Below are 27834 nucleotides of genomic sequence, written 5' to 3' on the forward strand. Positions count from 1 at the left end.
TCATGTGCTTGCCGGCAAGCTAGTCCTCATTATGGTGATTTACTCACTTGGAGGTTCACGTGCTAATTGGCATCACATGCTGAACCCTCAATAGGGTGCCTCACAACCAACACAATATGAGGATCACACAAGCCATAAGCAATTTACTAGAGTATGTTTTGGCTCTCCGTCGAGGAAAGGTCAAGAACCCCTCACAATCACCATGATCGGAGCCGGAGATAATCACCACTCTCCACTCAACAATCCTCGATGATCCAAGCTATCTAGGTGGCGGCAACCACCAAGAGTAATAAGTGAATCCCACAGCGAAACACGAACACCAAGTGCCTCTAGATGCAAACACCCAAGCAATGCACTTGGATTTACTCCCAATCTCACAAAGATGATGAATCAATGATGGAGATGAGTGGGAGAGCTTTGGCTAAGCTCACAAGGTTGCTATGTCAATGCAAAATGGCTAAATGAATGAGCTTGAGCTGACCATGGGGCTTAAATAGAAGCCCCCACAAAATAGAGCCGTTGGCTCCTCAGTCCACTAAAAATTAGGGTGACCGAACGCACTGGTCAGTTTGACCGGACGTAGGACCCTAGCGTCTGGTCCTTAGATTTTCACCACGTGTCCCCTACTTCAAACGCTGATCGCTCGATCTCAATGGTCATCAGAGCACTTAAGTTGTGACCGAACGTACAACAGTGTAGGACCGGACACATGACTAGCGTTCGGTCACTTCCAGTAAGGTTCTAGTCATGACCAAACACGTTCAGTCACCCCTGAGCGCCACAACATTAGCACCAGACATAGCATAGTGAGATGATCGGATGCTGTAATGCCTGAGTTCGGTTGTGTCCAGAGAGCTCCTTGAGCCTCCGTTTTGCGACCGGACGCGTCCGGTCCCTGGTGGCCGGACTTGCCTCTATGTTCGATCCCCTCGGGATCAACTCAGTGTGTTACGTCAGCATATGTCATCACTGACTAGACACAGACCTTGTGTGTCTGGTCACTTTTATCATGCAGTGTCTGATCAGCTCTACGCCCGTGCACCATCTGCTGCCGAGTCTAGCGTCTGATGCACTTTGTGAAACCCTATCTTTTCTGTATAGGGCATCGGTGAAGTTTCGAACTCTTGCTCCCAAGTGCTAAACACAATGTGTATCACCTTTGTGCATGTGTGTTAGCATATTTTTCATAAACATTTTCAAGGGTGTTAGCACTCCACCAGATCCTAAATGCATATGTAATGAGTTAGAGCATCTAGTGGCACTTTCATAACCATATTTCGATATGAGTTTTACCCCTCTTAATAGTATGGCTATTGAACCTAAATGTGATCACACTCGCTAAGTGTCTTGATCATCGAAATGAAATGGCTCCTACCACTTATACCATTGCCTTGAGCCTTTTGTTTTTCTCTTTCTTCTTTTTAAGTCCAAGCACTTGATCATCACCATGGCATCACCATCATCATGTCATGATCTTCATTTGTTTCACCACTTGGAATGTGCTATCTATCTTATGATCACTTTGATAAACTAGGTTAGCACTTAGTGTTTCATCAATTCACCAAAACCAAATTAGAGCTTTCAGCAACGCCTGATCGACTGACGACATGGTCACACTAGCGCCGCTCCTGCCCAAAACCGATGCGACACCAGCCAACGCCTGCTAGCTTGATTGGAGGGTGATGCTCTTCTTTGGTGCTAGTGCCAAAGGATTTCGCTGCCCGCCGGTGCTGCAAGGGATGAAAAACATAAGTCGCGATGAAATCCGACTAAAACAGGAAAAAATAGAGGAATTAATAACTCACCTCAGCATCATTGGGCGGCAGATGTGTTTGGGGTGTGAACCCCCCCTGACCTTTGCTCTGCCTTGTCAGAATGAGGTCATTTTGAGCCACACCCTGCTCCTAGGCAGAGAGGCTCGCACCTGGTAGCTCCTAGGGCACACTAGCGAAATGCCCCACTCCCCTTGTCTCTTCGGACACGACAGCGGAGCTGCTCGCCTCTATTGGCTCCTAGGGTAGGCCAATGGTACATCCTGCCCCCATCAGCTCCCCTAACGTGCCCTCCCCTCCATGGAACAGGAAGGGTCCCGATGCCTGCAAGGATGAACCGACGCATGTCAGCACATCCTCGTTCTCTAGGTTGTCCCACTCGATATCGCCAGCTGCCGATTTTTCTTCCTCCATCACCTCATTGTCGTCACCATCGTAATTGTCATCATTGTTGTCAGTGTCCTCCCCTCGTTCCTGCACCTGTAGCTTCCATTGTTTCTTCCTCTTCTTGTCTGCCTTCACCTTCCTCAGTCGCTCACCCTCGGCATGATTTGTCGTCCTCATGGCTGAATCCTTCGACAACGGCGTCAGGTGATCCATGAGGATGAGGTCCCTCAGCTGGTCCCACCCCTCTCAAAGTTAGTATCACGGGGGTTAGGAAATCAATTGAAGAGAAGGCAAGAGAAAGAGAAACTTATAAAGACAACGTAGCCTAGCTCCGGCCGCATCTAAGGATGCCCCGACACCGGGTAGATGAAGTAGAGGGCGTCACCCACGTTGTCCCGCAAAGGCTCCATCGCCTCCTTGATGCATTGCGCGATCTCAGAGTTAGGAGTGTTTCCTTGGTGAGCGTCGTTTCTTCGAATGATGCCTCGGGCACCATCGCATATAGCAGGAGCATGCGCGTCATCAACGGCCACCCTCCTCACATGGTAATCCCTGATGACGCCTGATCCCTTTAGACCGTTCTCCTTTAGGATGCGGATGACAGTGATGTGGTCTCGGATCTTCTTCTTGTCCTTCTCTAGGACGCCCCACTTCCTCCACTGCTCCGAGGCCACTTTGATCAGACGCCCGATGAACTTCGATAGAGGGGCAGTGGCGTCATTCTTGAGGTAGAACCACTATGACTGCCACCCCTTGTTGGACATCGAGAGCTGCATGGATGGGTACTTGCTGACCCGATTGTTCCGAAGTTGGATGCCGGCACACCCCATCGGCATATGTAGCTCCTGCCTGCCACTTTTCTCCTTCTTCTGGAGGTTGACGGTGAAGAAATGCCTCCACAAGTCAAAGTGGGGGCTGATCCCCAGGAATCCCTCGCATAGCGCGATGAACGCCGCCATGTGCTAGATCCCGTTGGGATTGAGATGTTGTAGCTCAATCTTGTAGTAGTGCAGTAGCCCCTAAAAAAATTTGTGGGCTGGGGTCGCGAGCCCACGCTCGTGGAAGTGGGCGAAGGACACCATGTAGCCATCGGGCGGCGACGACAAATCCTCATCGCCGGGCAGCAACCACTCCTTGGCTGAGGTCCGTGCATGGAGAAGACCACAATGGATGAGGCCCTCCATGCGCTAGAAGGTGATGTCAAAATGACACCACGGATCCATTGGAGGTGGGGGTGGATGTGAAAGGGACCATGACGCCTAAGAGGGGGGGTGAATTAGGCAACTTAAAACTCTAACTCTAAACTATGGCCTCTTTTTCTACCTAGTCAAAACCTATGCAAGAAAGTAATCAAAATGTGCAACTATGGTTTTGCTAGTGTATTGCTATCTCTACCGCAAAAAAGATTTGTGCAACCTAGGTTTCAAACCTATCAACTAGCCTATCACTAAGCTAGGAAAGTAAAGCACAAACCAAGATTGCAATGTAAATGCAGAAGCTAAAGAGTAAAGTAGAGATATGCAAACTCCCGTCGACGACTCCGGTATTTTTATCGAGGTATCGAGAAGTGCGCAAGCTTCCCCCTAGTTCTCGTTGGAGCCCCTTACAAAGAATCTATCGCAAGGGCCAAGCTCCCGATTGGGTAACTCCGTGGATAGCCCTGAGCCTTCTCTATGCGCAAGTGGGTCTCCGACGTGCCTTCCGACAAGCCTCTCCAGGATGCTCCCCATCATCTCACTATCAAGCTTCTAGCCGAACCGCCGCGGGCCTTGTTCTCTTCGGTACACGGTGACGGCCACACCACAAACGCGGTTGGTGTGATCTCGCAAGACTACAAGCCCCTCTGATGTACAATAATGGTGCACGCAAGCATCGAGTGGTAAGAGGTGTGCAAAACTCACTAAACACTAGGCCTAAACCTAGAGCAAGCGCATAAGCAGTGGTCTAATCAACCTAAGCAATTCGCAAAGCACCTACGCTAATCACCTAATGAATCACTAAGCACTACGCAAGTGGAGATCACTAAAATGGTGTATCAATACCCTTGGTATGTTTTCTCAACTCTCCCCTTCTCAAATGACTAGTTGGGGGTCTATTTATAAGCCCCACTGAGAAAGTAGCCGTTAGGGGCGAAACCTAGCTTTCTGCTACTAACCGAACATTGTTGTCGTCCTAACCATTGGAGCGCGCGCATTGATCAGACTCTGAGCTGAGTCTGGTCATCATTGATCGGACACATTCGGTTGCGCTGGAACCTTTCTGGACTCGATCGAACACCATTGCCTGGAGCGTCTGTTGTCCATAGCCGTTGTGTCCGGTCATGCTAAATTATTGATGCGACGATGAATAGTGAAGTCCGTGCGTCCGGTCACTACCTCGCTCAGCGTTCGATCGCTGCTGCTGACGTCTGCTGTTGTCGAGCAACTAATCGGACACGTCCGGTCACTCATAGGGCCGTGTTCGGTCACCTCTGTGAAGCTCGTTTCTTCACGATCTTACATCTAGCTTGGTTCCCATCTTCATGCTTGGACTTTACTTGATATCTTGGGTCTTCTCTTGTGCTTCTAGGGTCTTGCTTATGGTGTTGATCATGGGATCATCATGTCTCTTTTATCCAAGTCATGTCTTACATCCTATTGAACTACAAAATAATTACTTGCAAATTCATTAGTCCAGTTTGGTTGTGTTGGTCATCAAACACCAAAATCCAAAGTAAACGGGCCTAGGGTCTATTTTCCTTACAGGATGGATGCGGGCTCAACGGCAGCGGAGATGCGGAGGTAGAAAATCTAAGCGTTGGAGGTAGTGGCATGGTTGCGGAGGTAGGGATGCAGGCGTGCATATGAAACACGGAGGGCTAGCCCTTTGGTTTTATAGGGATGACAGGTGCGAGGAAACCAACCGTCCACCTAGATCTCCGCACCTGCCATGACCTATCACCATGACTCATCGCGGGGCATGCGCACGCAACCTATGGTCATCCCCTTAGAAAGGTAAAAGGGATACGAACATTTTGCCTCCCAGAACATGCCACGACCTATCATAGGTAAAAGGGATACGAAGCTAAAAAGGCTCCTATGGCCCATCTAGGCCCATGAGTTCGAAGGTTGGCCCACCGATAGGTTCGACAACCGTTTCGGGCACCTTTAGAGTAAGGGGTGGAAAGGGATGGGCCTGCTAGCAGCTAGAACCTGGGCGCACGAGCACCGCGGGCATCTCGGCCCACGTTCGAGTCTCGGCCAGACATGATCCATGGTTTTTCCTTGAAGAAAGGTAGAGAGCCATCAGGACCACTGGGAATCTAGAGTCAGTCACCAGTTGACCCAAGCCGGACCCTCGCGAACGGGATGCCGAGGCCTTATTCAGACTAGCCTGTTAATAGCTCATCGAGCGCCACGATTCGTCTATAAAGGAAAATTGTGGCATGACTCAGCCCCTCTGTTTTTATCGGAAAAAAAACGCTAGAGGAAAAACGATCACAAAGACAAGCCGATCCTCGACCGGACCCCTGCTACAGGCGGGGGCTCGAGGAAAGTTGGTCTCGCAAGGAGACCAAATGTGCGGTCACAGAACAACAGACCCCCGTAGGGGTCGGAATGAGAAAAGACCTTTTTCGACCCACCAAATCTCATGGCTATACCCCAGAGGGGTCCAATCTCGACGAAAGGGAATCACCATCCCCAGGTCACGCCGTGGGTGACAAAAGAAGGCCAAGGCCCTTAGAGTCCTCCCATTTGAAAAATCCTCCGAAGGAGTATTCTACTCCTCTTTAGGCTAAGGGGCTACTATCGGGGACCAATACTAGAGTACTCGGAGAGGAGGAGCTAATGACCATCAACATCGATTCATTCGAGCAGTCAAGAGCGCGACTACAGCTCCAACCGACCCCCAGGTATGCGGGCTCTGCCTCGCCCAACCCCGAGGCCGCAGAGGGCGGGCTCTGCCTCGCCCGACCCTGAGGCCACAGGCTCCGCCTCACACGACGAGGTCCCATACCGCCGCCAACCACTCTAGGTCCTGGCGTATGGACCTGGGTCAAAACTCTGACACCAAGGAAGAGACCAACATGCCCCGATGTAACCCTTGGACGTGGCGGGCCATACCTGAGGGTTCACATCAAGAACAGCGTCAGGCATGCTAGTGCTATTCTTCCTAACCATCGTACGAACGCTGACAGACGTGTCAGTTCATCACGACGTCCACTGGGACGGAATGGAATGCCATGGCTGGCAGACGACGCCTGCGCGTGGCGCTAGTGACGGACAGGGCCACGACATGGAGCTGCCCCTGTTGACATCTACAGGGTCGGCGGGACCCGCATGAAGGAGAAGAAGGACCCGGCGATCCTAAAGGACTTCTTCTCCCTCTCATTCTTCTCTTTTCCTCTGCTGTAACCCGTGCTTTCCCTTGGTCTATGAAAGGGAAAGTAGGGCGTCCCATGGAAGGGATCAACCCATGGAGGACCGATCGAATCACCCCAAACCGATCAGAACATGAGATAAACATGCAAGAGCACGACACGAACACATAGCTGAGCAGCGATCGAGCTCTCTGCACCCGTTCACTTTTTTCACTGGAGACTTAAAATCATTTCCCTCTCTCGTCCGTTTGTACCCCTACTATAAACTTGCAGTGCTAGTAACACGAGCAGCAGCAACGAACTGGATGTAGGAACTTTCTGTTCGAACAAGTATAAACCTCGTGTCCTCTAAACACACCATCTGAGTCAGACGCGCAATATTAAAAATTTACTGGTCGATGGTAACTCGAAACACTGACAAGTTGGTTTGGTCTAAGATATACTGTACTCCCTTTATTTTAAATTAAAAGATGTTCTATTTTTTTCTAGATACATTGTTTTCATTGAGTACTAGACATAGTGTATATCTAAGTGTATAGTAAAAACTATGCATTTAGAAAGATCAAAATATCTTATAATTTGAAATGGAGTACTTCTTTAGTCTCAACACATCAATACAAGCTATATGAACTCGTTGCCCTTTAATCTTTACAACTTCCTTTAACCATGGTTGGATATCTCAGCACACCCATTTCTTCCACTATTGTGATGCGTGCAATGCATTATTCTGCAAGCTAGCTAGTTCACCCTCCGGCAGTTGCGCCGGACCTCTCCGCTGCTCCCGGTTAGGACACCAATGCCGCCCATCTTGACCATGGCTGCGGCGAAGTCGCTACTGAACCGCGCCGAGGTGGCCGCGTAGCTCCTGACCAGTCCGTCCGTGGAGCCGCCGTTGAAGAGCTCTTGATCGGAGTGCAGCAGCCCCTGCTGCGCGACCAGGTCGCCGTAGTACGCGTTGTCGAACGCGTTCGGCGTGGACGCGTCCAGCGGCGCGCTCGCGCCGCCCCCGCCGGCCGCCGGGCAGCCGGCCCTCAGCGACGCCGCGAAGGACGCGTTGATGTTGGCGTCGTTGTAGATCCTGGCCTGGTAGTTCTGGCACTGCGCCTGCCCCACCGTGTGGGCTCCTGCATGCATATGCAACCGCTTACGTGTCAGTGGTGACCAGCGGTACGTGGCGGTGGGGGCGCTGGCGCTAACTGCCAAGCTGCCACCGCTGTTGGAGTAGAGGTACAGGGGAACTGGTAGTCGCATGGTCACGTCGGTGACCATGCCAGGACATCACTGAACTCGATCAGGCGCTTTGGTGCTGGCTGATCACTGATGAAACCGTGATTGATTGATCAGTGACAGTGAGGAACGCACCAGACAGAGCGACCATGTCGGTGCTGCTCAGGCCTTTCCTGGCGAATGCGGCGAGCAGGGTGCTCAGGCTGGACGCCGGCGAGGGGAGGTCGGTGTTCGCGGTGGAGAGGCTCGCCGTGGTGGAGTCCCTCCTGCCGAGCTGCACCGTCCACGATGGCCCTCCGAGCTGCACACGCAAGATCGCAAGACAATGTTAACTGTTAAATGAGCTGGAGTCCTCAGTGAATAACTACTGCTACTGGCTCATGATTGGGATGGTCATCCGTTCGTACCGCGACGACAGAGTCACGGGCGGCGACGGCGAGGATGTCGGCGCACGACACGGTCCGCGGGCACAGCGCCTCCAGCAGGGCCTTGATGGTGTCGATGACGCCGAACCCCCTGAGCGACCCCGCGTTCGGGCCCGCGCTCTTCTCCCCGGTGAAGTTGCCCGTGTCGTCCAGCAGAACGGACGCGTCGCAGCCCTGGCGCACGTACATACACAGGCAGGTACACAGCTCGTCACATGACTTGTTCACAGAGATTCTTACACCTCGACCAGCTGCTGTGGACTTGCCTGCACGAAGCAGTCGTGGAAGTGAAGGCGGAGCAGGGAGCCGCCCATGCGCCGGTCCAGCACCACGGCAGCCCTCACGGCGGTCTTGATGGTGACGAGCGCGGCAGGGCACGACGAGGCGTAGAACGTCGGCGACAGCTGAGCCCGTGCGGCGGCCACCACCGTGGCCAGTGCCAGGATCAGTACTGAGAGCTTGGAGTGGCGAAAGCGATGGCTGCTAAACGCAGCAGCCATGAACGAACAAGTGCTAAATCCCTGAACGCTCTCTCTTTCAATAAATCCCTGAACACTCGCTCCGGAACTGAAACGTTCTGCGAGGCTGAGCTGAGGTGCTTGGGTTCTTGTGTGCTCTGGTCACTGCCTGCAGTGCTGGCAGCCTATATATAGGCCAGATCCAGCCAGACTCAGAGCAGCTTTGCCTTTAAAATCGCTGGTCTTCGTTGGACCTGTCCATGCTTTTGGTTCAATCAAGCAAACCGACCGAAAATTCCATAGGTTAAATTATTTGATGTAAAGTTCTTTTGTACTCATCGCAATCACCGACAGCTTGAGAAGTTGTGGAGCATCATTTGATGAGGAGAAAGATGCGTAGCCATGAACCAATTTGGTTTGTTCGACCATAGAAACAATTTTCTCGAATCCAGCGGTCAATCTCCGGTAACACAGACCACATGTATTTTTTGTGGGTGGATCCGTTTGCAATCGGATGTCCACATCCATGCAGTTTTCACTTTGTTCTTTTTGTTCTTTTTTTCATTTTTTATTTTTTTATATTAACTTATCAATTTTTCTTTTTTATACTATGAATAAATTCAGATCTAGAAGTTTGTCCAGAACAAGTTATATGAAAAAAGTTGTTAGACAACAAAAATGTATGTGTATAAGTCATGTGATTCGTAAAATTCAGTTTGGCGAGTGTTCGTGTGGAGTGGACGTTTCTGCTATCTGCGGACACCATGTGGTGAATCCATGCTTCAAGCCACAGTCTTTCGGTGATTAGCCCCGGTTGTCCGACTAAGTGCGTGTTTGATGCATGTGTGTCCACCTTAATTCACATGTGTTGAAATTGAATGGAATGGAATTTAGTTTAATTCCACTCCAATTCATTTCAACACATGTGGGTCGAGATGAATACATGCACATCCAAATAAGGCCTAATGTGGTTTCTGTTTTCTAATTTGTGTTTAACTGACGATCGAAAGATTTTTTTTGTTGTGGTATTTACATATATGTATTTTTTTTATTTTTATTTCACTCTTCACGTGTATATGACCTACAGTAGATGGTCATTTTTATCTTTCTATATCTACCGCTTCTCCTATAGCTTGGTATTTTTTCTCTATTTGTCTTACCTTGTGCTTGGAGCGATTTATCCATGGCCATGTTCATGGGTTGACGTCTGTTCAATTTTCATTTTTCCTTTTATTTTGTTTCTCTATGGATTTTATTTTCTCAGTTCCTTTTCTCCTTTTGCTTTTTCTCGCCCTTTTTATCTTTTTTCCTTTTTTGTATTGTATATTGAGAAATTTGATCAAAATAAATTACATAAAAATTTGTGTTGGATAAATTGTATGTATATTTTTTCAAAAGAAGTTGGACAACAATAACTTCCGTAAATAAGTTATGTTATTTGGGTAATTTATTATGTAAAGCCTTGTTTATAAAAGTTATGTTGAAAAATTGTTATGAATAAGTTTGCCCACAGATAGTTGAACAAAACTTGGACTTCAAATGTATGAGCTCTGAACGGATGGACATTGAGTACCTCGTCTTTCTTTAACCCCTGAACACTTCTCTTTATTTTTCGACCTATGACAAAAAGTTAACCATGCACTACAGACAAAACTAATGTTAATCCTATTATTAAAAATTCAGGTTGACATGAAGAATCACATTCCTTCATATTGAAAAAGATTGGTGGTGGGCACTATTTGAGCTTAACAGGGTTCCCCGAATTATTTTCCTTCAGCTACAAGATATGCCTATGGGTCGGTGACATGGATTTTAGGTTTTCTAACACTATCTGAGTACAAGCTTTTGAGATTCTCTCTGCTTTATAAGCTGTAGCTGACCCACATATTCCCCGAGTTGCACCCACAAATGGCTTCATTCGGCTTGCTGAATTTTGGCTGAAAACACTGTTCTGGTTGAATTGTTGTGAGAGAAAAACACTGTTCTGGCTGAAAAAAGAAGCCGAACAAACCGGCTTCTGGGTAAGCCGAACGGGGCCCAAGGCATCGATCTCACGACCAACTTAAGTATGCTCCAGGACATGATGAGGCTAGGGATGAACAAAACACATATTAGTGGAGATGTTTTGCATCAATCCAAAACAGCCACTGCATTTTGTAGTACGAATATGATGCGTACTCCAGGCATAATTGTTCCACCGTTTCATGTCGCACACTTTCGATGTAAAACATATAGGCCTTTGAAATGGTGAATCCTTAACGAAGATGACTGAGCTTTTTTAAAAAATGCATGTCGTATGGAGGCGGGTAAAGCATTGGTACTCGTGGCAATAATCATGGTCTGGACGTGGTTAACTAAAAGCAAAAGCATCCCTTTCATCCAAAAATGTACATTTTTTTTTTTGGTGGTGGTGGTGGCGGCGCGCGGGGGGGGGGGGGGGGGGGGGGGGGGGGGGGGGGGGGGGTGGTAAGAGAGACATGCTGTGACCTGTGATGACTGATGACAACTATGGACTATGCACAAAAAATGTTGGACCTGCTTCTGCAGACCTCAGCTGTTACTTTACTTTGATGGAACAGATCTATGTGCAAAGGATCTAATGTTCTACATACTGGACTGAAATTTAGTGGATCAACGATCTATAACGACGATTTGTTTGCAACAGCAAGTTGAAGTCTCGTGATGAATTCGTCGACGGCCATTGTGCCGATCTCCCCGTTGTGCCTGGACCTGATAGTCAGGGTCCTGGCTTGAACTTCTTTACGACCAGCAACTGCCATGAGTGGCACCTTTTGTGTTTCAGCATTCCTTATTAGCTTTGGTAGGCGCTCTCCATGACAGACTTCAACACGTAACCCTCTTGATTTCAGTTCTGAGGCCACCTCGTTACAGTATTGCAACTGAAAACACAAATCAAGATGTCATGGTTTCATAAATAATACTAAGGCAAACATCTATCTGAACTATAAACATCTCTTCAATCGAAAGAGAACCAGATAATCCAGAATATCAGTGAACATATGCTTTCAATTTTAACAAAATATGGTGAACAATAATGCAAAGCAAATGAATCAAACCTCATTGTCTGTCACAGGTAGAATACGTGCTTGAGTTGGGGCAAGCCAAAGTGGAAAATCACCAGCATAGTGTTCAATCAGGACACCAAAGAAGCGCTCCAAAGACCCAAGGATAGCTCTATGAATCATGATGGGTCGCTTTTTCTCAGAATTTGAATCAACATAGGTAATGTCGAACCGTTCAGGCAAATTGAAATCCACCTATAACAAGAAAATGGAGCGTTAGTGTATCCTATTTTCTCTTCGAACAATTTGAGTAGAGTAAATCGCGTTAGAGGCCATTGAACTTGTGGTGTACATGCAAATAAGTCATCAAGCTTTAAAATGGGACAGGTTCATCACTAAACTTTCAAAGTGGATCTCCTGAGGTGACTCATGTGGCAACTTGTCTAGTCACGCTAGCATGGACTCCAAGTTTTGTTCAACATGGCAATGGGTTCAGATTAGAGTGGTGTGCCAATAGTTTGTGATCTTTGCATTGAACCCCTGCATGCTAATCATATTAGAACTAATATGTTCACAAACTAATTCATGTACTTAGATATTCGACTCCAGTGCTGGGCAGAGCTGGCGGAGCTTCATGGAGGCAAAGCTGCCCCCCCTGCTCTGAACAGATTACTGAAGACCATATGTATCCTCAGTTTATTTAGTATGGAGACATCAGTCTCAACCTAGACTCCTAGAGTTTATTCATATTTAGGGCACAGCCACATGTATTTATCTGGCAGCAGCACACTAGCCATAAGGTAGATGGCAGGCAATTTGCATTGGGTGGGTGAAAACTAGTACACTACCGTGTAGAAAGTTAGGGCAAATTATAAGGAACATATGGATTAAAGGATGTTGGAAGACTTTTTTAAAAATTATTATACCGCGTCCTTCACTATAATTTCCATGTCAGCGTTATTGGATGGTAGTACATTATTGGTGATTTTAGACCATCTTGTTAGAAACTTTAGTCATGGATTAGTTTAATTTTGAAGAACAGTGACCTTTTTGCACGTACAAGACAAGTTTGGTGACCTTCAATGCCATTTACACATTTGAGTACCTCTTATCCCATAAAAATATATAATTTACCTGCACAGTGGAACACTGCCATTTCCTTCCAAGAGCATCCTCAATTTTTAGATCGATTTTTGGACCATAAAAAGCACCTCCACCTTCATCAACCTTGTATTCCCAACCTTTATCATCTAATGCATTCTTCAGAGCAATCGTTGCCTTTTCCCATATGTCATCAGTGCCAACAGATTTTTCTGGCCTAGTTGAAAGGTTTATCTCATAATACCGAAAACCAAATTGTCCAAGTATTTTCTCAGTTAGATCAAGAACACCTCTAATTTCATCTTTTATCTGGTCCTCCAGGCAAAATATGTGGGCATCATCCTACATAAATAGAAATAGTTGAAATTTAGGCATCATCCTACATAAATAGAAATTGTTAAGAACTGAAAACAATACCAAGAGTAGTTTTGAACTTTATAAAGTAGTGGTGAGAAAATTCTAGTACCAACCATCCAGTGCTATGATTGTTAGCAAAATGTTACAGAGTAGAATGTCCATATTCCATAACTTAAGGATAGTATGTTTAGAAAAGGAACTGAAACAAAAGGTGCTGAGACCTATTCTGTGTATTCTTGGAAACAGAAAAAGGTCATGTGTGGACTTGATTGCTGGCTAATGACATTACATAAGCAAATATAAAACAATAAATAATGCCAAAAGGTACTTCAGGGAAAGAAGCAAAAGCTGCATAGCACTAGCAGTACTACAAAGCGTGTCATTCAAAAAGAAAACATTAGCATTATTCATCTCATCTAGTAGTATTTGTAAATAAGTAAAAAATAAACATTCTTAAAGCGGTAAGGCATCCTGTGGTGATTTGGATATGCCGGCGGCGCCTAGGTGACAAGATGTAACTAGGGCCTTCTGGCGACCTAGACATGCCTTGCTGCCTTGGTGACACCTTAGGAACCTTGCTAAAAAGTATGAAATGATCATAATCCCATCAGTAAAAAATTAGTGGTATAAGGGAACCTGAAGAAGGGAAGCACCTGTGTGAACCCTCTTACACGGAACAACCCGTGCAGACTACCAGATAGCTCATATCTGTAGACAGTTCCTAGCTCCGCCACTCTGATAGGAAAATCCCTATATGAATGTAGTTTTCTCTTGTACACCAAAATGTGGTAAGGGCAATTCATGGGCCGCAGTTGATACATCTCATCTTCAACATCCATTTGATTGTACATGTTCTCTTTGTAGAAGTCTATGTGTCCACTGATCTTCCAAAGATCACCCTTTGCAACATGAGGAGTGTACAGTAGATCATAACCATGTTGCAAATGAATCTGTTTCCATGAGTCTTCTAAAATGTGTCTGATGATAGCGCCTTTTGGATGCCAGAATACTAGACCACCACCAGCATCATCCTGATTAATACACATAGGTTACGGTCACTACTAATAAAAAAATATAACTTATGCACAGGATGCAAGTCATATTTAGAAGTTAGAACTGGTTATCTATTTCATAGAGTAAAAAAGTAAACCAAGAAGAAGGGCGGGCCTGGTGCAAGCGGTAGAGTCTTACCGCCTGTGACCGGAAGGTCCCGGGTTCGAGTCGCGGTCTCCTCGCATTGCACAGGCGAGGGTAAGGCTTGCCACTAACACCCTTCCCCAGACCCTGCACAGAGCGGGAGCTCTCTGCACTGGGTACGCCCTTTTTTTAAAAAAGTAAACCAAGAACATGGACAATATTATGTTGGAATAGTTAGTTATAGCAAACTGCCTGCATCAAACATCACATTTTTGGCGCTTACTAAGAAACATCAATAGATGTTAGCAGTTGCAGAATACAAATCAAATGAAGTTGTGCTATGACTATGAATTCAACATAGTGAGATCGGCCACAGTGAAGTGGCCACTTGTCTTCAACTCCCAAGCACAGCGAATCATTCTAATATTGTGGACTCAGATCTTGTTCACTTTTGCCATGTTCTACAAAGCTATAGATGACATGGTACACTGTAAAGATTCTCCCATGCATGAAAGCTATCAAGAACCATCAGACATTTAAGGGCTCTAAAAACTAACAAAACCACACAATCTGGCATCATTCAGTTTTATTGCTGGTGGAAAGGTTGAGGCTTATAGTTACCAATGAATCACTCTTCTGTATTCACATATGCTTTCTCAGAAATTAAGATGTAAGACGCACCTGTATAGAGAACAGATCAAGGTCCTGACCCAATCGTCGATGATCTCGGCGCTTGGCTTCCTCCTTAAAGTTGATGTAAGCCTTCAATTGATCTTCATTTTCCCAAGCAGTTCCATATATTCTTTGTAGCATTTGGTTTTTCTCATCACCTCTCCAGTAAGCACCAGCAACGGACTCAAGCTCAACAGCCTTTCTGTTTATTTTTCCAGTAGACTCCACATGAGGCCCGGCACAGAGATCCCACCACTCTTCTCCTACATGACATGAAGGATATCATCAATACATGCTATCATAAATAAGCCAATCACGACGGGAAAGTCTCTTCTTTAAATATATCCAATTCCAAGTCACCAATTTATAAGGCTAACCAATGTGGTATATTGTGATTGGTTCTTCCTTAATGCTCTCCAAAATCTCCAACTTATAAGGCTCATTGAGTGCTTCGATCCTCTTCTGAGCCTCTTCTCGGGACACCTCCTCCCTCACCAGCGGGAGGTTCTGTCTGATGATCCGATCCTATCAACAATTGAACATACCAATTGACAAATCAAAACCACCACTCTGCAGTTCAGGTCAATCACACATGCTCAGTGCAGAAATGCAGACTCACCATCTCCTTCTTAATCCTCTTGAGGTCCTTATCCGTCAAGGTCTCCATGTCGAAGTCGTAGTAGAAACCATTCTCTATCCAGGGACCTATTGTCACCTTGGAGTTGGGGAACAGCTTCTGGACAGCCATGGCCATCACATGGGCGCACTACAGCAACAATTGTGAATGACACTAAGATGTTTATAGTTTTGACGAGACAATTATACACGTATTAGAGTGACGGGATTTTGATGAGAACCTAGACCAAATTAATTTAATAAGCATACAATTATGCCAGTTCAAGCACTGTAACGTAGGGGGAGAAGGGGAGCGGCAGTACGGTGTGCCGGATGCGCAGCAGGGTTTCGGAGGACTCGTTGGTGGGGAGCACCACCCGCTCCTCCTCCGCGTCTCCGGTCGGGGCCGCGGCCGCGGGAGCCTCTTCTACAGGTGCCGAGGGTGAGGCAGTGTAGGAGGACCTCACCGCGGTGTATGGGAACCTGCGGGAGGAGGCAGGTCTGCGGGGAGGGAACCCAAGCAGGGAAGCGGCCGCGGGACGGTGGCGCGGCGACGAGGGGAAGAGCGAGCCGCGGTGGGGGTGGGAGCGGAGCAAGGGGGCGGAAGCGGATGGAGCCGCCATTTGGCCCGGGCGACGCCGAGCTCGGGGAGCGTGTGGCGGGGCGTTCCCTCGTGGCCTCGTCTTTGGCACGTTACCCCGTTTGGAGTTGGATATCGTTCGTCTGAACCACGGCACGGCGGCTTACTTGGCCGATTGCGAATTTTCACTATTTCTTTGGACAACGTTATGCCGCGACCGGCCTTCAACCTCGCCACGCCCTTCCTCCCTCACCCTTGCCACCCCCGTACAACGGCAGCCTCGCCACACAGAAAAGTTCTCCATTACCTCATTCATCCTCCCTTCCAAAAAGACCGATTTTAAACCTGGACAAACTATATTCAAAGCTAAAACAACAATCTTTTGAGAATAGAGGGAGTCCCCCCCCCCCCCCCCCCCCCCCCCCCCCCCCCCCCCCCCAATTCTCCATTACGTCTGGCTGTAACATCATCTAGGGAAAAAAAGCAAACAATTTATTTTAAAATGCTATAACTTGTGAACAGTATATCCGTCTGAATCGGTGTATTCTACGTGACAAGCCGAACAAAACTAGACCCCACTTACATATGTTTCAAAAAAAAAATTCTAGTAGCAATTTATACGTATTAACTTATAACCTACAACTTATATGTAAAAGTTACGAAACACAGCTTATGCATAAAAGTTATTAAATACAAAGGAATGAATTAATTTATAACTTATGCCAAAAACTTAAAACACAAAAGTTATTAAACACAAAGGAATAAATTAACTTATAACTTATGCCAAAACTTGAAAACACAAAAGTTATAAAAACACAACTTACGTAGAAAAGTTATGAAACACAATTTATGTTCATAAGTTATTCTACAATTTTGTACGTAAGTTATTCTATACAACTTGTCTATACTGCCCAACATAAGTTCTGATAAAAACTTGTGCTAATAAGTTCTGCTCTGCAAACTATTATATTATAAAATTGTGATTATAAGTTGTGGGTAATAAATTAAGCATAAAGTTATGTGTATAACTTAGTAACTTTCTAAAAAAAAGAAAAGTTACGTGTATAACTGGTATAACTTAGATAATATTTGAGGAATGACTTAAACGTAAAGTTAGACATATAATTTATATTTAAGAATTTAGATGTATAAATTAATATAATAACATATTAGCATAAATACGAAACTGTATACGAAATAACTTGTATAAAAAATAAAAATAAAAAAAGTAAAGAATATATAAAAAAGAGAAAGCTGAATGCACCTGCAGACATGCATGTGCATGCAAGGTGGTTACTCCATAATTTCTTTTATTTACGGCCAACAAATACCGCAGCGAATCTACACCGTGCAATGCAGCAGCAGTAGCATGACCCATGATGGAGACGTGTGGGCTCAGATCGTTCGCTAGATTAGAAAGCCGTCAACGAACGCGGGAATGGAATTGGGGCCATATTTGGTTCTGAGGTTTGGTTTATCCGCTGCCACTACGCAAGAATCGGCCGAAAGCCACCCAACATTCAAGTGGGCACGTCCATAAGCCCACAAATAGGTTTAACTTTTATGGGTTTTTAACGAACCGTAAAAATAAGTCTATTTACGGACTCACGGATAAGAGGGTGTTTGGATATCCCCTCCTTTTCCCACCACGACGCGGCTCCATCTGTGCAATTAGTTTTATAATTAGCTCATATTTAATCCTCCTAATTAGTATCCGAATGTCCGATGTGATAGAGACTAAACTTTAGTCGCTCGTTCCAAACATCCTCTAAGTCCGCTTGCATCCTCATGAAGAACTTGCTTTCTCTATGTAGCACGCTCAACATGAAAAAACAAAATTTTACAAACACGCAACGTGGCTCCCGCTGGGTGCCTATAGCCTGTTCGTTTGGCTGTGGCTTGTTGTAAACTGTGACGTGACGAGCGCCGGAATACAGACAAGAAAGTAGCATGCAACTAACCTGACAGTAGCATGCAGCATGTAATTTCCTACTCCGTGGCTTCAGGAATTCAGTTGGAAGGTTTGCAGAATTGGGCTATCACAGGCCCGTCATAAGTTAGATTAGCCCAACATGCAACTAACCTGTCATCTATTTCTTTTATTTATATGTTCTTATTAGTGTTGCTAAAAAAATGTTCTTATTAGTTTTTTTTAGCTACTTACTGTGTGTACTCCATATACAATATTAAATATTTATAAAATAATGAAATCTGGAATGGTACCCAGAATGAACCGGTATCGGAACATATCGTTCCAAACGCTAAACCAGAATGATCATCGGAATGGAATTGACAAGCTTGATAGTTACCTGCCTAGTTCAGCGTATGCAACCGATTACTATATGGATGCAACGCAAAGTTTCGGTTTTGAACTTTGAAGCAAATCAAGGTAGATCAGGTTATGCACTTAGGGCACATGCAATGCTATGTCGAACCAAGGAGTCGAAGTTCAATGACTGAGTTGCCGATTAAAATCGTTGCAATGTAAACAATGTTAGGAAAAAGCAGATTCCTTTCGTGTGGCTTCTTGGCTCTGTGGGACCCGCTCTCTGGCTATGGTTCGCACCAAACTAGAAGGTCAATTTCCATTCTAACAACCAACAGCCGAATGGTCCAGTGTGTTCGGTTCGGGTTTTTTCCCCCACGCTTCAATTATCTCCTTCACTGGAGCCACTCTTATGCTATGCTACACAACATCGCAAAGCCCAAAAGCTGTAAGCTCAAAATGGACCATCAGTCCATCACTTCCATTTTCAGGGCCTAAAAGGGCCCCGCACACTAAACATCGAAGTCTGATGATTGACTAATACAAAGTCACGGCCCATCGAACACAGTACACAGCGCAGCGCTACTAGACTCTGCGTGACAGCCACTTCACCGAAAGTTTGCCTCTACACTCTGCGTCCGGAATCCCGATGATGTCATGCCATGCCACGACCCATTATTGAAAGTTAGGCCGGTATTAAAGCCAGCTGATAAGCCGACTAAAACTGTTTTGCTGTGAGAGAGCCTCCCCGTTTCCCCGCCTTTCGCGAGCTCAGGGCCACCGTGTTTCTGACTCCTATCTTGGATGCTCGTCTAAGGTGTGTGCCGCGTGCGTATATGTGTCCAAGCCCCGCGCCGCACCGCACGAGCACTCGTGACTCGTGAGCACACATTATTGCGTGCTCCACCAGCAGCAGGAAACGCGGCACACCCTTCTCCGAGAAGGCGAGCGCCGCACCGTCACGTCACCGCCGTCTCTTCCCACCGCGCTCGGGCGCGCGCCCGCCACGCCGCCACGGCACCGCGTGCGTGCCGGCCCATATCTCAGGATATCTGATATCTCTATCCATCCACTGAGCAGTCCCCGTCCGCCTCCAAACCCACGACCCATTACTCCAGCAGTCCACCGCCACCGCGCACCGCGAGTCTCACTCTCCTCGTCTCCTCTCGCCCCCCACCGTGTCGCCACAAGCGACGCGACGCAGCCACGCAGGGAGAGGGAAATGGCCACGGCCGCGACTGCCACCGCGGGGAGCAGAGCAACCGCGCTGCTGCTGCTGCTGCTCTCGCTGGCGCTGCGGGCCTCCGGCGCCGGCGCGGGCGCTGGTGGCGACTGCCACTTCCCGGCCGTGTTCAACTTCGGCGACTCCAACTCGGACACGGGCGGGCTGTCGTCGCTCTTTGGCGCCGCGCCGCCGCCCAACGGCAGGACCTTCTTCGGCATGCCCGCCGGCCGCTACTGCGACGGCCGCCTCGTCATCGACTTCATCGGTACGTGCACGCTCGTACTCGTACGTCTCGCCTGCTCCCGAACCACTCGGCCGCTGAACCCGCCGCCATGGACACGGTCTGCGCGGGGGGATTTTACTGCTCACTGTTCACTTTTCACCTGCTCTCACTCATGGCTATGATTGCACTGCGCGTCGGGCCCATCGATTGACACACCCAAAACAGCCTTCGCTTACCGGGACCAATGAATGCAGCGTTAATTCGTCCTGCCCTTTGGTCCTGCGGCGAAGATAAATTAGCAGTAACACTCTCTCTAGCACAGTACTACGTACGTAGTACGTACAACATATAATTTTCGTTACAATTTTTTTTTTTTTGGAAAATTTTCGTTACCAATTACTACCATCTGTTTCTCACTTCGTCTCGGCTGGAACGCAACGAGCAGAGCCGAACCGAGCAAGCAGAAGCAGACGGTTGCTTGGGGCATGTTTTTTTTTTACCAGGCATGCTTGGTTGGTTCGCGTATGAACTCAGCTCGCATGGGAGACCCCAAACCAGCCAACCCCGAGTCCCTGACATGAGAGACCATGACCCTGAATTCCTGAAACACCGATCTCAGGCAATGTGCCGGACGAGCATGGGCTCCATTCGAGTTCGACCGGCCCGTGCGCGTGCGGGCGTGCCTGCAGGGCAACCATGATGCGCGTCCCCGTCTCCATCCAGCACGTGAGCATGCCTGTGATTATTTTGAGCTGCCTGCCGACACGATCTTGGTTTTATTCCAAACAATCTGACAAAAAGTTCAGTGACTTGCGCAAAGCATCTTTGCACACGATCATAGGCCACTGCCGAGATACGACCAATGGCGATCCCTGTTGGTCTGCCAATGCGGATGCCGATTTTACTTTAGGACCGTTTGTATCCGGGGGCGAGCTATACCAAATCCGAGGGGGTGCGCCTTGCCTTATGGATGCAAGCATCTATGACGTGAACGTGAGGGTGCAAATATGGTGAAAATTTGACTCCTTCTACCATCTTTTTAATTTTACGTGGGTGCGGCAGCACCCACAACACTCAATCTAGATCCGTCCATGTTTGGATTCTTGGAATTGAATTCACTCTAATAATTATAATTTAGAGACATATTAATTAAGCTAATATGGTTGTATATGGAATATATTTGTATACTATTGTTAGCCTATAAGGTAGGTACTTATATATTGCATCTCTACTGTAAAGAAGCGAATTGAAGAGCAGGCTATAAGTTGTAGAGTGAAAATATGACATGGTGATTTATAGAATTAATTTCCATCTCACACCCTATGAATTTGAGATAGGCTTATTTGTGAGCTTAAAAAAGTTATGGAATGTCAAATTCTAAGCCAAATAGCCTAATCCATTAAAGGGATCCAAGCGGCCCCTTAGCCTTTTATTTTAGACGAACTTCAATAGCCTTTTTGGATGATGCTGATACTGGGAAGGACAGAAAGAAGCATTAGCCTATTCTGGTAGGTACGTGAAAATATAGTGGGGGGCAAAGAGGCATGAGGAGGGGACGATCAGGGATCAGATTTGGGTGGCAGTGGAGGAATATTTATCAAATATGGATGCTTCACTTTATAGACTGTGACCAGAGTTGAAGGATAAAGTGTGACACTAACTTTTTCTTAACTTGTCCTTTGGTAGTTTAAAGGGTATATATAACACTAGAATCTGAACAGCATACAGTAGGAAGTGATACAAAATACATGCATTCAGGTCCTGTTAGAAATGCAGGAATTCAGTTAGAAACTGAATACACAAGAATTTGGGGCTTCAACTTGTATGAAACTACCTTGTGCTATATTTCTACTCAATTTTCTGATGCCTTCACTGTTTTTGGCCAAATTCATGCACCTCACAATTTGTATTTTGCACTGAATGTCAACTGGTAACAAAAATGTCTTCTGTCACTAGACTGCCAACTGGAATGTACTGATTATAAAGCGTCGAATTGCAGCTGAAAGCCTGGGACTAACTCACCTCAGCGCGTACCTGAACTCAATTGGAAGCAACTTCACACAGGGAGCCAATTTTGCAACGGCTGGTTCGTCAATCAGAAGACAGAATACATCTCTGTTCCTCTCTGGCTTCAGCCCCATTTCCTTGGACGTGCAGTTCTGGGAGTTTGAACAATTCATCAACAGAAGCCAACTCGTGTACAACAACAAAGGTGACAACAGTAACCCCAAAACCATCTCTATCAGTATTCAGTACCACACCAAGCTCCATAGTGTTTATGTTTCACTCCATTAAAAACTTATTTTAAAACACTTTATCTTTTGCATGTAGGTGGTATCTACAGGGAGATCCTACCAAGGGCAGAGTACTTCTCCCAGGCACTTTACACCTTCGACATCGGGCAAAACGACATCACCTCAAGCTACTTTGTTAACAATAGCACTGAAGAAGTCGAAGCCATAATCCCTGATCTGATGGAGAGGCTCACATCTATAATCCAGGTGCTCTTTGACAGAGCGGCATCAAGTTGCTCTTTGAAAGGTGTAGCACACACACCGTTCCATGGATGATCTGCTCATTAGCTGAATATATGCAAATTTGCAGAGCGTGTACTCGCGTGGAGGAAGGTACTTCTGGATCCACAACACAGGGCCGCTCGGCTGCCTGCCCTATGCGCTGCTGCACCGCCCTGACCTCACCACTCCAGCGGACGGCACCGGCTGCTCCGTCACCTACAACAAGGTCGCGCAGCTCTTCAACCTCAGGCTCAAGGAGACCGTGGCGAGCCTCCGGAAGACGCACCCTGACGCCGCGTTCACCTACGTCGACGTCTACACCGCCAAGTACAAGCTCATCAGCCAGGCCAAGAAGCTCGGTAAGGCGCTCACGTTGGTGTTGTGTGTAATGCAGGCTCTGAACGTTTCCACGCGCGGGGGAGCTCATGTTTGTATTGTCTGCGATGCAGGCTTCGACGACCCTCTGCTGACCTGCTGCGGGCATGGCGGCGGTCGGTACAACTTAGACCTGAACATCGGCTGCGGCGGGAAGAAGCAGGTGAACGGGACGTCGGTGGTGGTGGGGAAGTCGTGCGAGGACCCCTCCAAGAGGGTGAGCTGGGACGGCGTGCACTTCACCGAGGCCGCCAACAAGTTCGTGTTCGACCAGATCGTCGCCGGCGCGCTCTCGGACCCGCCCGTGGCGCTGAGGCAGGCGTGCCATAGCAGAGGGCAATGAACCGGCCGTGTGTCGCTCGCCGTGATGGCCACGCTGCAGCTGCTGCTGCAGCTGCTTCTGGCTGTGTAACTTTGCAAGTGTAAATCGAAGGAGCAAGCATGCTCGAGGATGAGGTGTACGGCTTCATTTTGTAATAAGGGACATGCAAATCAGAGATCAAAGAGCAGTGCTGTCTGCCTGTCCGTTAATAGAGGATCGGTGACCACGAAACAATAGCGTACATTGTGAAGGATTCTGTTGAAATATCGATCATCACAGGCGCCATTGCACCGGTACAAAATATGAGCAAACAAAATATTTTGCATATTTCCTAGATTTCAGTTGCCTGAGCTCTCAGGCGACGAGTTCAGGGCATTGGCCTACTGCTTTGCTGCTGAGCTGACGGAAGAAAGAAGAAAGCCTATGACCGTTGGCCAGCACACATCGCCTGTTCTTTTGGAAGAAATCAGGCGCCTGTTTAATAGCAATTTCCAATTAGCCTGTTCGCTTGTTGGTTTCAGCCAGCCCAAACCAGCCAGCCAACAGTGTTTTCCTCTCACAATAAACCAGCACCAGCCAGCCCAAACCAGCCCAGAAACCAACCAGCGAACAGGCCGAATATTTTAGGCAGGCATCGCCGCATCGGGAAGAATGGGAGGTGGTAGAAAAAGGTGTTGATCTTTTCTAATAACATGGTCATAGATTTAGCTGGGTACATCTTGTAAATAGAAAGCATGTCCTAGTACATGAACTAGACAGAGATTAGAGGGGTAGTAGTGCTAGGTTACCGACCGTCGTAGGCCTTCGATCTAGAGGCGTCTGTCATGGGCGTTGCGTCGGTGTCTGCGCGAGGGCAGCGACAATCGGTGAAGACGGTATTGGTGATGAGCAGTGGCAACCGGCGGTGAAGACCGATGGCGGCGCAGTGCAGTGGTGGAGGTGCTTCTCGTCATTGGCTGCGCCCCTCACTAGATCGGGTTTAGGGTTTGTCGGTGGGGAGCTCGGGTCAGGCTAACCTCGAGTCCAGAGCCGTCGGCCCCCACCTCTATTTATTGCGCAGTGTGACAGAGGCCCTCCAGACATAGTGGGTTGGGCGCCCCCGATCAAGACGCTGATCAAAGCTTCAACTAGGCCGTTGGGCCCAGTTTGGGATTAGAGATCGATCTAACAATCTCCTCATTGATCTCTTATCATCTTTCAATTTCATATCATTTATTTTTGTTCATTCCATTACAGATTAGCGCATAGAGCATGTTTCATCGTCACGGTCAATTGTCGATAGATTTAACAGCTACAACACACCACTTTTTTCTGAAATAGATACTTAACTTTGGGTCTTCTTTTGTCCAGAAATTATAGGCTTTCCCTTAAACCCATGCCGGCTACATATTCTCTGAATACGTTGGGTGGTAAGCCTTTTATAAGCGGATCCACGAGCATTTTTTCGGTACTTATATGCTCAAGACTTATGATATGATCCCGAACTTTATCTTTCATGACATAATACTTTATGTCAATGTATTTGGCAGCACCACTTGACTTATTATTGTGAGCATACTGTACTGTCAGATTATTATCGCAGCATAACTTAAGTGGTTTATAGATGTCGTCAACCACCTTCAAACCGGGTATGAACTTCTTTAGCTAGTTCACCTGCCCGTTGCCTCATAACACGCTACAAACTCAGCATATATTGTGGACGATGTAGTGACGGTTTGCTTTGAGCTTTTCCATAAAATAGATCCCGCTGCGAGAGTGAATACATATCCAGACGTGGATTTTCTATCATCTCCCGTATAATCAGAATCTAAATATCCTACTATATGGAGTGAATCATATCTTCTATACGTCATCATGAGGCTTTTCGTTTCTTACAAATAACGCAAGACTTTCTTTACTAATTTCCAGTGTTCTGTTTCAGGATTGCTTCAGAATCTGCCAAGTAATCCGGTAACAAATGTCAAGTCAGGGCGCGTACATACTTGAGCATATTATAAACTTCTGACAGCTGAAACATATGGAACCGCTTTCATTTGATCGATCTCATATTGGTTCCTAGGCAATTGAAAATCTCCATATCTGTCACCCTTAACTATAGGAACAGGTGAGGAACTACATTTGTGCATAATAAATTTCTTTAAGATCCTTTCTATGTATGTCTTTTGTGATAATCCTAATACCCCTTTATTTCTATCTCGATGGATCTCGATCCCTAGAACGAACGATGCTTCACCAAGATCTTTCATATCAAATTTTAAGGATAAAAACTTCTTTGTCTCCAGTAGTAGACTGACATCACTATTAGCAAGTAAGATATCGTCCACATACAGGACAAGAAAGATAAACTTCTCATTCTTAAACTTTGCATAGACATAATTATCCTCAACATTCTCTTTAAATCTAAAATTCCTTATCGTCTGATCAAACTTCAAGTACCACTGTCTTGAAGCTTGTTTTAATTTATAAATGGATTTCTTTAGGCGACATCCCATTCGTTCTTTTTCTTTCATGACAAAACCTTTCGGTTGTGCCATGTAAATATTTTCCTCCAAGTCCCCATTGAGAAATACCGTCTTTATATCCATCTGATGTAATTCTAAATCGTAATGTGCCACTAATGCCATTATGATTCTAAAGGAATCTTTACATGAGACTGGAAAAAATGTCTCATTGTAATCAATACATTCTCTTTACGTAAAGCCTTTTATCACAAATCACGTTTTATATCTCTCAATATTCCCTTGAGAGTCAAGTTTTGTTTTGTAGACCTATTTACAGCCTACTGTTTTGACTCATTTAGGAATTATTTTTAAGTCCCAAACTTTATTAGCATTCATAGATTTTATTTTATCTTTCATGGCCTCAAGCCACTTTGATGAATGATCATTTCTCATGGCTTGTTCAAATGAGGTGGGATCATCCCCCATTTGAAATTCTTCAGTGTTGTATACTTCATAGTCAGCAGGAATAACTGATTTTCTAACTCTTTGAGACTTTCTAGGGGCCTCTAAATTTGGCACATCATCTGTTTGAGGCTGTTGTTGCTCCCCCTCATGTGTGGCAATAGGTTCTACAGGATCCTGAAGAACAGGTTCCTCATCGTCATTCATTGTTGCCACATGCGGAATAACAATATGTGCTGGTACCACATAATCTTGTACTATCGGTGCAGCGACAATAGGTGGTGAGAAAAATAGCTCATGAATCATCGGAGTGGACGCATACACCCGCTTCTCTTTAAGGTCAATTTCTCGAGCTACCATGCTCCCCCTCATCATTTCATCCTCTAGGAAGACATCGTGTCTTGTTTTCATAAACTTTGTATGTCTGTTTGGATAGTAGAAACAAAAATATTTTGACTTTTCTGGGTAGCCAATAAAATAGCAACTTACTGTTTTGGGATCTATCTTCCTAATGTTTGAGTTAAATACTTTAGCCTCAATAGGACTCCTCCACGCATGTAAGTGGTTTAGTGAGGGTACTCTTTCTATCCACAACTCATATGGTGTTTTGGGCACTGACTTACTTGGTACTCTATTGAGAATATGAATGGTGATCTCGGCCGCTCATCTTAATCGGACGGCCACGCGCGCGTCGATCGAACAAAACAGTGTCGCGTCACCCTAACCCAAAACCCTAGTGCCATTCTTTCTTTCTCCTTCCCTCTCTCACTCACTCAGCCCCACAGCGCACCGAGTCATAGTGAGCACAGAGAGCCGAGCCATGGTGGCACTGTCGCCGGCCCCCTCGCTGGCGTGCGCGCTCCCCAATGGGTGAGCGCGTCATTGTCGAGCAGCCTGGCGGTGGTGCCCTACCACGCTCGTGGAGGTTGTGCCTGAGCGGCAGCGGTGTTTTCTTTTCGTGCATCGGCGAAGCAGTGCTTCCCGCACGATGGCGGTGACGGCAACGATAAGGTAAGCCTCTTTCCCTTCCCCTTCTTCCCCTTCTGGATCTTGTTTCTCTTCTTGGGTTTCACCGATTGTGATTAGGGTTAAGGTTTGATTAGGTTTCAGGTTAGGGTTTCACTTTTTGTCTTTCCCGTGCTGTTCTTCATGGGTTTGGGCTCAGATTTGAGTTCTTTTCTAAAACCTGAGCCCTCTGTCTTACTCGTTTCTTCACTCAATTAGGGTTAGGGTTCGGTGATCCTCTTCTCTTCTCAGATCCGAACGGATCTAATCTGTTTCTTGTCATTCATCCGTTCTAGATCTAAAAACCCTAGAAAACGAGGTTCCGATACCATTGTTGATCTTTTCTAATCACATGGTCATGGATCTAGCCGGGTACATCTTGTAAATAGATAGCATGTCCTAGTATATGAACTAGACAGAGATTAGAGGGAGTAGTAGTGCTAGGTTACCGACCGTTGTAGGCCTTCGATCCAGAGGCATCTGCCATGGGCGTTGCGTCGGTGTCTGCGTGAGGGCAACGACGGTCGGTGAAGATGGTGTCGGTGATGAGCAGTGGCGATCGGCGGTGAAGACCGATGGTGGCACAGTGCAGTTGTGGAGGTGCTTCCCATCACTGGCTGCATCCCTCACTAGATCGGGTTTAGGGTTTGTCGGTGGGGAGCTTAGGTCAGGCCAACCTTGTGTCTAGAGCCACCGACCCCCACCTCTATTTTTGCGCAGTGCGACTAGGGTTCTTCAGCCATAGTGGGCTAGGCGCCCCCGATCAGGGCGCTGATCAAAGGTCCAACTGGGCCATTGGGCTCAGTTTAAGATTAGAGATCAATCTAACAATAGGTTGTTGGTATTTTAATGCTCAGGGGCTGTACTAGCAGCTTGACCAGAGAT

The 27834-nt window shown here is 46.7% G+C and overlaps 3 protein-coding genes across 3 annotated transcripts; 1 reads left to right on the forward strand and 2 right to left on the reverse strand.

Annotated features, from left to right (window-relative positions):
• Positions 1-7097: 7097 nt before the first annotated feature.
• Positions 7098-8802, reverse strand: LOC136542518 (peroxidase 70-like). The gene is made up of 4 exons (XM_066535000.1): positions 8438-8802; positions 8154-8345; positions 7882-8047; positions 7098-7643 (listed from the first exon to the last, which is right to left on the reverse strand). Exons 1-4 carry the CDS (start codon positions 8669-8671, stop codon positions 7258-7260), a joined length of 978 nt encoding a protein of 325 aa, XP_066391097.1. The 5' UTR covers positions 8672-8802; the 3' UTR covers positions 7098-7257.
• Positions 8803-11112: 2310 nt separating this feature from the next.
• LOC136542517 (threonine--tRNA ligase, chloroplastic/mitochondrial 2-like) lies at positions 11113-16235 on the reverse strand. The gene is made up of 8 exons (XM_066534999.1): positions 15858-16235; positions 15539-15685; positions 15297-15444; positions 14929-15182; positions 13764-14141; positions 12787-13095; positions 11707-11907; positions 11113-11529 (listed from the first exon to the last, which is right to left on the reverse strand). Exons 1-8 carry the CDS (start codon positions 16155-16157, stop codon positions 11269-11271), a joined length of 1998 nt encoding a protein of 665 aa, XP_066391096.1. The 5' UTR covers positions 16158-16235; the 3' UTR covers positions 11113-11268.
• Positions 16236-19319: 3084 nt separating this feature from the next.
• LOC136547047 (GDSL esterase/lipase ACHE) lies at positions 19320-23315 on the forward strand. Its single transcript, XM_066539014.1, has 5 exons — positions 19320-19870; positions 21828-22040; positions 22160-22329; positions 22433-22703; positions 22794-23315. The coding sequence occupies exons 1-5, from the start codon at positions 19603-19605 to the stop codon at positions 23060-23062; spliced, it is 1191 nt and encodes a 396-aa protein (XP_066395111.1). The 5' UTR covers positions 19320-19602; the 3' UTR covers positions 23063-23315.
• Positions 23316-27834: the final 4519 nt, after the last annotated feature.

This window comes from Miscanthus floridulus, chromosome 3 (assembly GCF_019320115.1).
Source record: "Miscanthus floridulus cultivar M001 chromosome 3, ASM1932011v1, whole genome shotgun sequence".
NCBI classification, from domain to species: Eukaryota; Viridiplantae; Streptophyta; class Magnoliopsida; order Poales; family Poaceae; genus Miscanthus; species Miscanthus floridulus.

Coding starts and splice junctions, on each gene's coding strand:
- LOC136542517 (XM_066534999.1), bottom strand. CDS start 16,157: ATGGCGGCTCCATCCGCTTCCGCCCCCTTGCTCCGCTCCCACCCCCAC. Junction 15,445..15,538: donor AGAGGATTAAGAAGGAGATG/GTGAGTCTGCAT, acceptor AATTGTTGATAG/GATCGGATCATCAGACAGAA. Junction 11,908..12,786: donor GGCAGTGTTCCACTGTGCAG/GTAAATTATATA, acceptor TTCTTGTTATAG/GTGGATTTCAATTTGCCTGA.
- LOC136542518 (XM_066535000.1), bottom strand. CDS start 8,671: ATGGCTGCTGCGTTTAGCAGCCATCGCTTTCGCCACTCCAAGCTCTCA. Junction 8,048..8,153: donor CCCGTGACTCTGTCGTCGCG/GTACGAACGGAT, acceptor TTGCGTGTGCAG/CTCGGAGGGCCATCGTGGAC. Junction 7,644..7,881: donor CGACATGGTCGCTCTGTCTG/GTGCGTTCCTCA, acceptor ATATGCATGCAG/GAGCCCACACGGTGGGGCAG.
- LOC136547047 (XM_066539014.1), top strand. CDS start 19,603: ATGGCCACGGCCGCGACTGCCACCGCGGGGAGCAGAGCAACCGCGCTG. Junction 22,041..22,159: donor ACTCGTGTACAACAACAAAG/GTGACAACAGTA, acceptor TTTTGCATGTAG/GTGGTATCTACAGGGAGATC. Junction 22,330..22,432: donor GGCTCACATCTATAATCCAG/GTGCTCTTTGAC, acceptor GCAAATTTGCAG/AGCGTGTACTCGCGTGGAGG.